At 41.8% G+C, this 16,261-nt stretch overlaps 1 protein-coding gene across 1 annotated transcript; it reads right to left on the reverse strand.

Annotated features, from left to right (window-relative positions):
- Nucleotides 1-6,510: 6,510 nt before the first annotated feature.
- LOC311246502 (acid sphingomyelinase-like phosphodiesterase 3b) lies at nt 6,511-9,499 on the reverse strand (the record flags this gene model as incomplete). Its single annotated transcript, XM_084336652.1, has 7 exons — nt 6,511-6,876; nt 7,087-7,220; nt 8,359-8,539; nt 8,699-8,868; nt 8,989-9,132; nt 9,233-9,330; nt 9,456-9,499. The coding sequence occupies 7 exons, from the start codon at nt 9,497-9,499 to the stop codon at nt 6,511-6,513; spliced, it is 1,137 nt and encodes a 378-aa protein (XP_084192778.1).
- Nucleotides 9,500-16,261: the final 6,762 nt, after the last annotated feature.

Here is a 16,261-nt window from a genome sequence, read left to right on the forward strand (position 1 = left end):
ATTCCAATGTACAGTGTAAAATGTGTGTGTGTCCCCTTCCCAACCCCCCCCCCCCCCCCCCCCACCTCCAATGTACAGCCCTCACCCAACCCACCCAACCCCACCCCACCCAACCAACCTCCTCCAATGTACAGTTTCTATGCCAAATGTATATACACTCCTTTTCTGGACACTTTTGTATCACAAACAGTACTGTATTTGCAAATCTGATATGTCATAAATGTATAGATGTAGCAGTACTGTCTATCTGTATGTCATGTATGTCATATATGTTATGATGAATTGAAAATGGGGGACCCTGATGTAAACAAGTCGAAAGTCTTTCTCTGGTCTGCATCCCCTTAACAATTGTATGTATTGAGCTGTACTGTACTGTACCCATTCTGCAATCTGTTAATAAACTTTTCAATCAATTCAATCAATCAATGGGAAGGAGGGGGCAAATCACACGCACATATTCTGGGGATGTCAGAAGCTGAAGGGGTATTGGGAGGAGATAGGGGAGGCAATGAACAGAATATTAGGATACGGGTTACCACAAACGGGACTGGTGCTTTACTTAGGAGACCTGACACACGAGGGAATACAAGGGGGGGACAAATATTTAATAAAGATAATGTTGATAGCGGCCAGAAAAGCAATAACAAGACTGTGGTACAAAGAAGACCCACCGACAATAGCACAATGGGTAGGAATAGTAGGGGAGATACAGGATATGGAGAGGATAACACACATGCTGAGGTTACAGGAAGAGAAATTTGGAGAAAGATGGGGAAAGTGGGAGGATTACAAGGGGAACGAAAACGACATCACAGAGGAAGAACCAAATGCAACACAAGAGGGCGAAGGGTAAAGGAGGAAAGAGGTTCAAGGAGGGTCTCTGAACCCATGTCACAAAATGCTGCTTTAGTTCGCTTTTTTATTTTAATTTTTGTTTAGGGTATGACAACTGTTTTATGTTTTTCCATTTTATTATTTATGTTTGTGGAATTTCTGCTCAAGTCAGTATTTTTTATTTTGTTTTTGAGTATTAAATTTTTTTCTTTATTGTTTATGTCTGTTTAATAGTGTTGTTGATGTTATTGATTATGTTGTGTTGTATGTCTATAAATGTTTAATACAAATTTAAGTTTAAAAAAAAAAAATAGCTGCCAAAATTAACACTGCATACAGGTATATAGTACTGTTACATTTGTGACATATACGATATGCAAATATACAGTACTGTTACCCAGAGATCCTAACAGAAAATATATACATATGATGGGGAGGAGACTGTACATTAGGAGGGATTAGGAGGGGGTGGGTGGGTGGGAGAAAATATATATACGGTGGGGAGGAGACTGTCTATTAGGAGGGGGGTTTGGACATTTACGGTGGCCAGTTTCGAATTGCAGCCTCCCGTAGGTGCTCTTTAAGAGCGGTTTTGAATGTGGGTAGTGATTCACATTCCTTTACAGCTTTGGGTAGGGCATTCCACATTGATGTGGCATAATTGCGAAATGTGTTTAGTCCCTTGTTTGAGCCGAATTTGGGTTTAACATGATTTGTTGAGCTTCCTCTGGTGTTGTGGTCGTGGTATTCACTGACCTTTGGGAAGTATTTTGACATGTACATGGGTACCTTAGTCGTATAGTGTATCTTGTAGACCAGGCCCATTGCAAGTTGCTGTACTCTGTCGTCTACTCTAAGCCATCCTAGGTTGTCAAAGTGGGCAGGGGTGAGGTGGGTTCTAGGGGTAAGGTCAAGTAGAAGTCTGACCAGTTTGTTTTGTGATGTAACTTGTTCTTGTCAGAGACCAGCAGGGCTGAGTCGTCTGCGAACAGGAACAAGTTGCAGTCACAAGCTGACGACATGTCATTTGCATAAATTAGGAACAGTAGCGGTCCTTGTATGCTTCCTTGTGGAACACCACAGCTCACTGGGAGGGGGGGGCGGGGGGGGGGGGGGGTAGGCTACTGTTTGCGTCTATGCCTTTTACAACGCTGTTCAGTTTCCGGGTTCCTCTGATTGGCCACTAAGCCCACGTGACCGCACGCTAGCACGCCCCCCTTATCGCCCACTCTCGCGCTGTGAAGCGGAAGCGCCAGCGGGGCGAGGCGGCGGAAGCGCCAGCGGGGCGAGGCGGTGGTTTCGCCCCAGCTCCGTGCACCGCTGACTCGGTCCAGCTCCAGCGGCCGTCTTCCGCCTGCGGTATCCTCTCTCCGAGGCGGCTTGTTCTTATTAATCCCCCATTGTTCAGGTCGACATGGTCGCACAAACACCTGTTGGAGGAGTAGTGGGGGAGAACAATTGTTAAGGGGATGCAGACCAGAGAAAGACGTTTGTCTTGTTTACATCAGGGTCCCCCATTTTCAATTCATATCGACATTTATGACATGCTGGAGCTGGACCGAGTCAGCGGTGCACGGAGCCAGGGAGAAACCACCGCCTCGCCCCGCTGGCGCTTCCGCTTCACAGCGCGAGAGTGGGCGATAAGGGGGGCGTGCTAGCGTGCGGTCACGTGGGCTTAGTGGCCAATCAGAGGAACCCGGAAACCGAACAGCGTTGTAGAAGGCATAGACGCGTACTGTTTACCTCCACCATCTGTTCTGTCCCCTCCAGGTAGGATTGCATCCAGCTCACTGATAGACTATCAAAACCAATTGCTTTTAGCTTGTCAATCAGAATGGAGTGATTGACAGTGTCGAAGGCCTTTTGTAGGTCCAGCATGACCATGCCGCAGTATTTGCCCCGTCCACCTCTTGTTTGATGTGGTCGTTCAAATAGAGAAGGCATGTGTCAGTGGAGTGGGATGTTCTGAAGCCAGATTGGAATTCGTAGATTAGATTTTTTCCCACGAGGTACTTTTCGACCTGTTCGTATACTATTTTTTCCATGACTTTCGAGATGGAGGTAAGAAGGGGTCTTTCATTATTCTGCAGGCTCTGGATTTGCACCTCCTGTTATATAAGTCCTGCAGCCGGGGTGGTAGTGCAATACCCATAGTACGGTCTGCTGAGCGCACCACTCTCTGTAGGGCCTTCCTGTCCTGGGCCGTGCTGTTTCCAAACCAGGCAGTGATGTTTCCAGTCAGAATTCTCTCTACAGCCTCGGAATAGAAGGAGTGGAGTATCTTCCCCGATACTCTGAACTTCCTTAATAGTCTCAGATGATAGAGGCACTGTTTCGCCTTTTTTTTTTACCACAGACAATTATTGATTTTCATGACATTATCAAAGTGATTGAAGAAAGATTCCACAGGACTTTTGTAGCCAGGTTGTTCATGTTGGCGGAGGAAGATAGCTCCGTACCACCTTGTCTCTCAAGGTCAGTGCACATCTGTATGAGAAAATAGGTGGTTATGTGAACAGTGGTTGGAGAAATATGTCACTCTGAAAGATGTTCCAGTTGTTTGATGATTTTTCCTATTTTTTTCACGTGTGCTGTATTGAGTCACAAGGTCTGTGTATTATCCAGGTCATTATTTCTGGAAAGTTATTCTATATAGTATTTCTGGTTTTTCAAAAGTATTTTTTTGTGCTTTGAGCACCACAAACCGAGTGCAGTTCAGCTCCATTGTATTGGAGTGACAGCAGAAATCTCTATGGCAGATATCGCCACAACTAAGCGAATCACACCAAAATGATCTAGATGCATAGATAGCACTCCAGGTGAGGGGGGTGAACCACCCCTTTAAATTACCATACCAGTCTTTTTGACATGTGGATTCCTAGTAATTCTTGCCTTGATCCAAAAATCAAGACAGTTTGTAGTTTTTGGACATGTGGGATTATGGATATAATAAACCTGCTTTATTTTTTTGGCATAGTATTCCTTTAAATCTGTCTTTTAAAATGCATCTTAAAAGACGTCCCACTAAACATCCCCTTCTCACCCTAGATGAGGGGGTCTTCCAAAGCATGCTGCATGAGCTGTTCTCCCTGCTCAGTCATGGAAAGCTGACTGGCACGGCCTGTTCCGGTGGACCTCCAGGACCATAGATATTATCACTAGATGACTCACCCGCGCTGCTGGCCAATGGAGACCAATGTTGCCACATGGTGGCCATCTTGCGTAGGTGGAGCACCCCCACTCATAACATGCATGCCTATGGTGCATGTACTATTGAAATAACTATAGCTTGCTAAATCGTCAACCGTTTGGTTTGTTAAAAACGTCAGAGATGTTTCATACTGCATACTTATAATGGACTTCCATATGAAAGAAAAAGAAAGAAACATTAAAAATAATTCTTCCAAACAAGAATCATAGCCACGTTAACAACGTTTGTAATAAACCTTTTGTAAATCCGTCAAGATTTCAGTGAGCTAAGAGTATTTTTGTTTGTGCAGATCATCACCAGCAGTAGTCCACTCAAGCAAGATGGCCGCGGGTGAACTGATTGAATTGATTGAGGCGGGGTGGGGTTGGGTAGGTGGGGTGGGGGAAACTGTACAACTGTACAAGCAAAACTGTACATTGGGATATCGACAAAACCTTACTTTGTCCCAAGAAGAGGGTCTCGTGTATTATTGGGTTAGGACATTTACTGTACATTTACAGGGGCCAGTTTCGAATTGCAGTCTCCCGTAGGTGCTCTACGCGGGAGACTCCGCCTTGAGCCATCTAGTCTTTATATATCTATGTCCAGGACGACCAGAACACTGTAGTGTAGACACAGCCATGCAGCCTCTCACCTCAGCAGGTTCTAGTCATGTGACAGCACTGAGCAGCTCCCCGCAACCAATCACAGCAAGATCACAGTGCGGGAAATGGGCTACAGTCCTTAGGCTACACGTCATTGTTGGGAATAAATTGCTCAAGCGCACACTCAATAAATGTGTAACGAGCTCGAAGTCCAGTATCTGTTGTCTGTTGCGTTGACATGATCTTCGCTGGCAGTAATCAAAAACTAATTTGTCTGAATGTGATAACACTAAAATGTTCTAACTGTGATAATGCATCTTTATGTACCTTACTTGGTGCTTGGTAATCTATATATTGACATCATGCAGTTCAAAGCATGATTAGACTAGACAGGTCTATTGTCATTAACATTAGCCTTTGATTCTTCCTCGTAGGATTACGAAGACATTATTGATTAGCAACCGTTACATAAACAACTTCATTCTTGTCATATGACTGAAAAGTAAAATTTATATTTAGGCTACACTATGGCAGCAGCATGGCTCTTTTTCAGTGCTAATAAAACGTAGTGTGGAAGGGCATGTATATTTAACCCTTTCACTGCGACAATACAGAAGGTTAACCCTTTCACTGCCACATGACAAAGGGTTAAGCCAGGGGTCAGCAACCTTTACTATCAAAAGAGCCACTTTTCCCCCGTCCCACAAAATAAAATGCTCAGGGAGCCGCACAACCTATTTACCCTTAAAATGAAGATAACAGTGTATAACGTTTTATATATCCCCAAGCATACCCCACATTTAGCATAAAACGCCTGACAATTGCATACCCAAAGTAATTTGCGATTTATTATACTTTATACTTATAGCACACAGTTTGTTGCATTAATGGGATTATAAAGCAAAAAAAAGAAAATGTTTGACTTTTTAATTGCCGTTTTTACCTGTTATAACAAAGGAAAACCTCAAACTGGTGTCTGTAGACCGACTTTGAAATAAAACCCTGAACTATTCAGGTATATTTGAGTCCTTCCCTTATTTGTGGAACATTTATAAAATAAAAAAGTAGTCCACTTTAAAAAAAGACTACCATGTGTAGACCTACTTTGAAATAAAACACAGACAAGGAGAAAAAACACTGGCATCTGTAGACCTACTTTGAAATAAAACCCTGAACTATGCAGCTCTATTAGAGTCCTTCCCTTATTTGTGGAAAATCTATCAAATAAAAATAAAAATATTTTGTTGTTCGCAAATTTCGCACCACATATCACTAAGGTAAGCCTTTTGTTGACTAAATATCTTAGTTGATGAAATATTTTTTCATTTCAGTGTCACAGTATGACATCGATCTCCAAAATAAGAAGAAAAAAAAAAGTATTTGTTTTTTTCCTCCTGCTGTAAATTATGTGGGACTCTATGACATACATGATTGAAAATGAAGAAATACATAATCCACGAATAATGAAGATAGTAACTCAAGGGGGCCTCAGCAAGCTCAGGGGGGCCTTGAGATTATTTAATTTATTGGAAATGATTGTAAACACAAAATACTTCAAAAACAAAAAATCTAAACCGAAGTAATTTCTGTATTTTACTAAATAAATTACAAAAAGTAGTTAATATTATTTGATGTAAATATAACAACAGCCCTTTTACTTTCTGTGGGTGCCACATCTACACACTCACATGTTTGCTATGAATGGGAAAAGGAAATAGAGAGGCATGTTTGCTTTCTAAATATTTGAGGAGTACTACATATTCACACGTTGGCCATGTCATCCTCAGGTTGGGTTCCTTTCCACCCTGTTCCCACCTGGGATATTTCTTTGGACACAGGAAGGCTTTGTGGGCAAAGAGGTTGATCCACTGTCATAGATGATCACGACCAGGTGGCCCAGACCAGACTTAGTGCCATAGAGAGGACTGGCAGCAGGGCAACATGAATGGAAGCTGCCCCTTCTTTCTCCAGACAGTGCTCGTACCTCTCAAAGTCCACCTCTCTGGCAGCACACACGTGGTCAATACGGCAGTCTCTATTACACTCTGTCAGGTCATAGTTGACAGAGTTGAACTCATAGTACTTCTGTAGGTAACAGCGGTCGTTAGCCATGCGCTCCAGAACCTGGTGCATGGAGGCTGGAGAGGCGTCTGGTACTCTGAAGCTCTCGGTGAGCCGGTATTCTTTCTCCCAGCGTGCCTGGGCTATGTTGGCACGGCTCAGGTTCAGATAGTAGGTCACCATGTCCTGGTTGTGTGGGAACAGGTATTGGTAAGAATTTAAATGGGTCTGTGTGTTGTAAGGTACACATCATTTCAGACAGGAACATGAAGATTAGAATAAATGGCATGTTCGGATTGTCCCTCAGTCAAATATTCTGTAGATACTTCTGGGAGCTTCAAATCTGAGCTCTATTGGGGGAAAATAATCAATTGTGTGGCAAAGGACTTTTCTTACTTTGACCAGTAGTGTTTGGGTGTCATATTCAAAGATGCGGATCCCAGGGTTGTTGGCTCCATCCACGACCCCAGGCAATGTGGTTTTCCAGGGTGTGACCCCTGGGCTCAAGAACATGGTACTGATAGGAGAGTCTGTGGAAACCAGACACCGGTTAATCACTCAGTATGGCACAAGGTCATGAAATGGTGAGAACTTGACATGGATGGAGGGGCTTGTGTAGGAAAGTCTGTGTAATATCTACATTATTTGCTAAGTGTTGAATAAAATACGGGAGATTTCCCATTTGGATTAGTTGTCCTATTAAAAATAATCAAAATCCTGTTATCTTGTTAACCCAGGGCGCGGCTTGGTAGCGCAGTGGACTAAGCACTCGCCTACCACCGCAGAGACTCTGGGATCGAATCCAGCTGTCAGCGGTACCTCCGGCTTGGTCAGTCGTCCCTACTAACACAATTGGCAGTGTTAGTGGTGGGAAGCCGGTGGGTAGGTTGTTATAAACTGCGATTCATACTGGTCGGTCGGGGCGCCTGTTCAGCAGGGAGGGGGTCATGGGGAAATAGCATGAAACTCCTTGCTGTCAGGTGAAAAGAAGCAGCTGGCGACTCCACATGTATCGGAGGAGGCATGTGGTTGTTCTACATCCTCCCCAGGCCGACAGTGGGGCAATGCGCGCAACGACCAGGAAGGGAATTGGCATAACGACTATTGTGATTGTGATACAGAAAATTAATATATCATGTTAACCCTTTCACTACCACACTACAAAGGGTTAACGCTTTCACTACCACACTACAGAAGGTTAACCTTTCACTACCACACTACAGACGGTTAACCCTATAAGACAAGGTATTGCTGTTTTTTCATCTACACATCATTTCATGGTGCTGTAATTAACACAACACAAGGATTCAATGTCCCCGATGACATCACTGACTAAATTAATATGTGCAAAACTGTTTAGAGTTTTTGGATATGTGTGAGATTATGTGCAAAATAACTCAGCATTGTTTTTGGTGCCCCTTTAATGGTTCTTCATTATATTTTCTGGTTTTATTATTTGATTTGTTTGTCTTTGAAGCACAATGGCTGTTTTATTTAGATTGTTAAAACTTTGTAAAACTTGACCAGGACTTCCCTCAGTGGCTTCCCACTAAACACATTGCCAATTGTGTTCTTAGGAACATCTGACCATGTGCTATATAAATAATATATATAGGCTACTATATATAATAAATATTATTATGAAATAAAGTTATTATATGATTGTACCCTCTGAGTTATAGAACATGCGGAAGCTGTCAGTGTGATGATGGCCAAAGAACTGTCCCACAATCACTGAATGATGCTTCTGAATCAGCTCCAAGTAGCGCTTGTTGAACTCAGGTGTAAACCAATGCTTGCTTCTCTTCTTCTCAAAGACACCTGGAGGAACATGGCCAATGATGTACACCTGTGAGACAAAGTCAGTGTGGGATTACACCCCTAGACAGAGAAACTGTTTCAAAGGCAAAGTGTGGTTCACATAGCAACCTATAGCTATCTTTAGTTTATAGTAGAGTTTTAGTCTTTTAGTATTTTGAGTTATTCATCTCATCTCCTTGAGAAGTACCTTCTCCTTGTTGTTCGCAGCCTCTGTCAGAACCCGGTCTGCCCAGCTGAACTGATCTGCTGGGTCTTTCATGTTCTGTGTCAGCTGGTTCTGATCATAGTAGATGTTAGTGTTGAGGACCAACACCCTGAAACCTGTTTGGTTCAGCAGCTTCTCAGAGTAGTATCCACCTAGAAACAGAGGAACACTGAAGGGATTACACGACAATGTGACACATGCTTCTAATTGATACACTAGCAATTATATGTGAATTAGAGGTGTTTTGTGGTACTAAGGGGAGCTATAGCCACCTTTTTTAAAGGTCCTCTGCGACTCTGGTTCCAACCAGTTCTGCCACATCTGTGCAGTCTGTTCATAGATGTAGTTCTGGCCTGCGGGAAGCTGGTTCTTGGGGTGGTAGTCATGATTGCCCAAAGCTGAATACACCTTAGTACCTGAAATCCGATGGAGAGCTTTCAATATGAAGACACAAAGTAACTTGAATTCAGTCTCACAGAAGAATTCTTCCTCCAAAACCTATGAAGTCACACTCACTGGGAAAGAGCAGATTTATGATGTGGGTGAGGTTGCCCATAATAGAGAGCACTGCTTCCTCTCCCAGGTCCTCATTTGGCACATGTGGAGTGTTATCTCTGAGAAGCAAATGACCGGTTGTTTATAATCAGCTTCTTTCTAGAGGAATTGGATTTTACACAAGAACGTAGCACGTAGCCTAATGGGAAAGCTGTAAACGATTAGGTCAAATGTAGCCTAATACCCTGTCCAGAAGATGAAATCCGGCTCTGGCATTATGTCCTTCATAGCATACACAGAGGAATTGATGAGATCCCATGGCGCGTCACAGAGATAGTCTCCAAATGTCCCCGCATTGACCGCGGGACGCTGCCCACTGGATGCGCACACAAGTTCGGCTTTGTTGGTGAGGTTATACGTTGGGTCCCAATGCAGATCTGTGATGTGCCAAAAGTTCCCTGGAAAGATTTTTGATGATTATGTTCAGGACCAAAAATTTCTGTGATCATTTAGCTACTCATTTGAATTCAAGTATTATTAGGCTGCTACTCACCCGATAGGGCAACAACTTCTCCAAATGTTAGAAGTAGACATGCTAGGAGCAGAGAACTCTTCATTGTAGGTACGAGGTACCTGTTGCTCAAAGTGAAAGAACGTACAAAGTGAAATATAACACCACCTCCTCCTTCCTCTCTGTTATCTTAGACAGCCATGCGCCTAGTTTATAGTAGTCTAAGATTAGGCAACAACTTGATGTTGCAACCCTTGATGTCGCAACCCTAACTAACCTTACTGTCATGCACTTGTCCTAATAAACTAACCTACACTGTAGCACTCAACACTTTGATGAACATAGTTACTCAGCTGATAGAGTTGTGCCCTTCCTGATGACTTGTCGTACAGAACTTGTAAGTCGCTTTGGATAAAAGCGTCAGCTAAATGACTAAATGTAAATGTTGGTGTTCCTGACTGGTGAAATGGGATGGTAACTTTCATATTTGGTATTATAGAAATAATTAGAATATAGAAATTCTATGGAATATTTTAATTCAACATTTTATTATTATTATTGTATCGTTGTTGTTTACAAATGGCCTGTAGTTTTGTTTAGAAAATTTTTCCAGGCTTATGTTTGGTTCACAGTGACTCAAAAACTCTAAATGGATCTAATCAGTGGATTGCATATTTTCGTCAAGAAGCAGAATAAGGCTAACCCTCTCTGCCTCTTGGGACATCATAAATTGGGCTACCAACTTGAAGGCGTGGTCATTTTTGGATTATCGAAGCTTTTGGACTGCAATAAGAAGATTTTGGATCTGTTTACCAAAATGAACTGATTAAGACACTTGGACACTTGGACTAATAATGCATTCAGTCATTTGGACGGAGTTGTTAAAACTCACTCCACTCAAATCAATAGAGTTATATTTCACTCTATTCAAATCAAATTTAAAGTGATGTGGCTGGGATACATGTGCCAGTCAGTCAGCCAAAACAAATTCCTGGACCAAGGTCGAACCAGGGAGCTGCTGGAGTCGAAGGCCCTCTGGGAGATAAGAGTGGCAAGCGGCCTCCCCCACCCCCAATCCCTACCCAATCCCCCCTCCCGCGCGTACGCCCGGCGCCACTCCCACGTGATGGTGACGGCAGCCGACTAGTATGCGTGCTGGAGGGGGGGAGCCTAAGACTGTCTCATCACCAAAGTCCTATCCCCCAAATCCCCGCCCCTCCCGTTGCTGGACAATCTATCCTCCCTCCCTCCCGCCTGGGGCAACGACACCCCGGTGTTGCTGCAGCCGACTATCGCATATGGTGTCTCAGGCATTCTGTAGTCGACATGTGTCAACAAATGTTCATTCCTGTTTGAATTTATGTTGTGCCGTTGTTACTGTAAACATTTTATGATTGTGATATGTTGTTAATGAGACGATGAGCTGTATGTGTGTGTTACTGGAATTTCCCTGTGAGGGATTAATAAAAGATATCCTTATCCTTATCCTTATTCTTAAAAACGATTTTCTATTTTATTTATAACATACAATTGAATAAGTGTAGCTAAAAATTATATGTAGGCCTATTATTAGTCAAGTCAAGTTCTTTATTTGTCAAATACACAACAATACAGGGGCATAGCAGACTAATGAAATGTTTGTGTTTCGAGCTCAGACTCAACGGTGCACAATTAAGAAAGAAACAATAATGAATACAAGAATGGAAACAATAAGTAGTAATAGTAAGATCAAATATAAAATGAGATAAGATTAAATAAAATCAATTATTTACAGAAAGTGTCTTCCGTATGTATGTGCGTAAGCAGACTTATAAGGCAATATAAAAAACTATTATTGGGATTTATAGGTTAGGTTTTCTTTCCGTCTACATTTGGCAAGTTTTGCCAAGTCTTGATAGTTGTCCAGGCTTGTTTGAGATGAGCTAGGCCTGCACAGTTATACTTCCTACTGGCTTCTTGTCTCGCTCCGCCTATTGGACTATACTCGTGTGCCTATTGCACTCGCTGAAAAAAAACAAGCATGCACCTTACCACGGCTGACCTTCTGGGCCAAGATTCGATTTTAATTCGAAGCTTCGAGATAAAAAAAAATAATAATAATAATAAATACATTTTTTCTTTCTTTATTTTTTACGTTGTGGGACTTGCAGCACTTTGTTCAACTTTGTCAGTGCTGTAAAGTTTAAACCTTTTTAAATCTTAGACAAACGAAACACTTAGTTTGCTTTCATGAAATATTGTAAGCCGTCATTTGAGGCAGCACAATGAACACAAATCTGTCAGTGCCGAGTCCGACCTCATCTTAAATAACAAACAGCGTTGCTTGTTGTAATTAACAAAGAGAGGCAGAGTTGATTTTGCACCAAAAAAGAAATACATTTTATTCTTTTTATATATTCAAATTTTATTTTCATATTCTAATCCCATGCCCATCGAACGAAGCTTCGAAGCTTCGAAGTATTTAAGACAGCCCTATACCTTACATCTACCATAGCCACGCCTACCTCTTGCCGTATATAGGCCGGATGTAGTGGCCATGCTTGCCCCTCCGAGTCTGAATTTCACGTGAAAACAGCCAAGGGTCCTCAGGGCCGAAAAGCGAGACGCTCTGCCAGTAGTCGTATAACTAGGGTTATAGGATAACCACCATTATACTTCGTACTGGCTTCGCGTCTCACTCCGCCTATTGGACTGAATGATACATGTACCCCCTGAGGTCCCTTACGACCATCAAAGCGGAGAGGGTCATATCCCCACACTCGTCCTAATGAGGAGCGGGAAGATAGGACTCAGATACTATGCGTAATAGGGCGCAGCTTCCCTAGAACGCACAACATGAGTAGACCGTGCGTAATCAACCACATAAATATGCTGAATAATTCTGTTTTGCCTCAATATATATATATAATATGAACACACACACACACACACACACACACACACACACACACACACACACACACACACACTATGACTAGTACTATGACTATGCTTGCACCTCATGGTACCAAAGCACCTCAAAGGCACTAAAAACAAGATTACAAACATCACAAAACAAACTGGGCAGACTACTGCTTGACCTTACCCCTAGAACCCACCTCACCCCTGCCCATTTTGACAACCTAGGATGGCTTAGAGTAGACGACAGAGTACAGCAATTTGCAATGGGCCTGGTCTACTACACCACTAAGGTACCCATGTACATGTCGAAATACTTTCCAAAGGTCTGTGAATACCACGCCCACAACACCAGAGGGAGTTCCACAAATCATGTCCAACCCAGATTCGGCACAAACAAGGGACTAAACACATTCCGCAATTATGCCACATCAATGTGGAACGCCCTACCCACAGCCGTAAAAAAAATTGAATCACTACCCACCTTCAAAACCACTCTCAAAGAGCACCTACGGGAGGCTGCAATTCAAAACTGGCCCCAGTAAATGTCTGAACCCCCCTCCCACCCACCCACCCCCTCCTAATTAATGTACAGTTCCCTCCCCCTCGTATGTATATATTTACTGTTAGGATCTGTTTAACAGTACTGTATATTTGCATATATTGTATGTCACATATTGTTAGCCTCATAGCATAATTGCCTAAGTCATTTTTCAAGACTTTTGGAAAAGAAGAAAAAACTAATTTTGGCACAAGTCACACGAGTGAGTTAGGCAGAAAGGGATTCTTAAAATAACAAGGTTCTGATTGGCTGAGGACACAGTCACTAAGCCAGGGTGGTGCAGCAGTGTGAGGAGAGTAGAGTTAGGCAGAAATATCAATTTGGCCAAAAAATGACTTAGGCAATTATGCTATGAGGCTAATGAGTAAGTATAGCCTACTGTATATCTGTATGTCATGTATGTCATAAATGTCATGATTAGATTAGATGATTCGATTATTATATCATATCCGTATGTTGTGCAGGGGCGGATTTAGGATTGTAGGAGATCCGGGGCTTAGCCCAGATAGATTTTTTTTACTTTGACACCACAACCTTTAACTTATACCACCACCTTAAAGCAGACAAAAGGCACTAGAGAACACTTAAATTCACACCCTTTAATTAATGAAGCAAACTATAATAATTTATAATAATAATAATAATAATAATAATAATAATAATAATAATAATAATAATAATAATAATAATAATAATAATAATAATAATAATAATAATAATAATAATAATAATAATAATAATAATACACTGTGTTTGTATAGCACCTTTCATACAAGAATTGCAGCTCAAAGTGCTTCACAGCAGTACAAAAAGACAGGCATAAAATGAGCACAACATTGGCAGATCAAGAGCAATGCATAAAGTGCAGACATAAAGCATAAAATAGATAGCAGTAAAATAGACAAAGTCAAGGTAAGACATAGAACATTAAATCACATCGTTTTTCATATTAGGATCTAAGATCTAGGGTTAACTCGCCGAACGTTGAGCGGCAGGACCCCCGAAAACCAGAGTATAGTCGGGTTTTCATCGTTGTTTCTTTTATTCGATATTTCCATTCATAAAGACATGCCGGCAGCCTGTGTTATCACATATCTCAAAAGCTATGTTTCTAAGGTGGAAGAATTATGTTTTTGTCAACTTGTTGATTGTGATTTAAAGCTTAGGTCTGAGTCTACCATAACACCAAGACTTAACTCACTCAAATACAGTTAGCAGCTGGATAGACTACAGATGGAAATTAGCTTCTGCTAAATCTGGTGCAAACATATTTTCATGTAACAATGATTAATTGTCAAAAAAAAAAGAAAAAAGAAAAAAAAATTAAATAGATTCGGGGCTTTTCAGAAAACATTCGGGGCTTGAGCCCAAGTAGCCACCCCCTAGCCCCGCCCCTCATGTTGTGTATGTCATAAATGTCATTATGAATTGAAAATGGGGGACCCTGATCATGTAAACAAGACGAAAGTCTTTCTCTGGTCTGCATCCCCTTAACAATTGTGTGTATTGAGCTGTACTGTATTGTACCCATTCTGCAATCTGTTAATAAAGTTTTCAATCAATCAATCAATCAATCAATCAATCAATCAATCAATCAATCAATCCAAATTTGCGAGACGAGGCGAGCTTCAACTCTGAAGTGTTCGACTTTTGACTCCTCCCCCGGCTGTAATCGGCTACTCTCGTTTGTTTTCGAGGCGAGCCGAAAGTCATCTCTCAAACAAGCCTCCTTGTCGTGCCTTGAAGTGGGGGTGTACTGTCACTGCTCAAGTGACAGTACCTATGGTGGCGGCGGCGATCTTGACGAATATTTATGTTGCACTCTCCTACGCAGAGTTGGACGGCGTTCCTGGACGGCGGCCCATTGCAAGTTGCAATGGGCCTGGTCTACAAGATACACTACACGACTAAGGTAGGTACCCATGTACATGTCAAAATACTTCCCAAAGGTCAGTGAATATACCATGATCACAACACCAGAGGGAGCTCCACAAATCATGTTAAACCCAGATTCGGCTCAAACAAGGGACTAAACACATTTCGCAATTATGCCACTTGATATTCACGGGTGTTTACATTTTTATTTTATTACATTTTTCCTGTTTTACATATATAGTTTTTGTTTTTTTGTTTTGCATAATATATATATATATTTTTTAAATGTTTTAAAATAGTACACTCATTTGAGTAGTGGAAAAGGGGTAGGATTAAATAAGTGTATACTTCTTCCTACTCCTTTTCGAACATGTAGATTGAGTTGTGTTTTGCTTTTGTTTAGTTATTTGTTTGTTTGTATTCATTTGCATGTTCGAAATAAAGATTTCAAATCAAATCAAATCAAACATCAATGTGGAACGCCCTACCCAAAGCTGTAAAGGAATGTGAATCACTACCCACTTTCAAAACCACTCTCAAAGAACACCTACGGGAGACTGCAATTCGAAACTGGCCCCTGTAAATGTCCTAACCCAACCCCCTCCAATGTACAGTAAATTACCTAACCCAAGAATACACGAGACCCTCCTCTTGGAACCAAGTATGGTTTCGTCAATATTCCAATGTACAGTTTTGCTTGTACAGTATCCCCCCCCCACCCAACCACCTCCAATGTACAGTCCCCCCCACCCCACCTACCCGACCTCCTCCAATGTACAGTTTCGACGTCAAATGTATATACTCTCTTTTCTAGACTCTTTTTGTATCACAAACAGTACTGTATTTGCAAATCTGGTATGTCATATATGTATAGAGGTAGCAGCAGTACTGTCTATCTGTATGTCGTACATGTCATAATGTTATGATTAATTGAAAATGGGGGACCCTGATGTAAACAAGACGAAAGACTTTCTCTGGTCTGCATCCCCTTAACAATTGTATTGAGCTGTACTCTACACTGTACCCATTCTGTAATCTGTTAATAAAGTTTTCAATCAATCAATTCCTGTCGATTGTTAAACGCGTGACGTACGGGCGTAGAGACAGCTTTGCGTACGAGTGTGTGACCCTTTCCGTGTATTTCATTGGATAAGATATTTCGCGGCAGTTCTCTCGCGCAGGCGTTGTACACTGCTCAATTCAG

Source organism: Notolepis coatsorum, assembly GCF_963971535.1.
Source record: "Notolepis coatsorum genome assembly, chromosome: 19".
Classification (NCBI taxonomy): Eukaryota; Metazoa; Chordata; class Actinopteri; order Aulopiformes; family Paralepididae; genus Notolepis; species Notolepis coatsorum.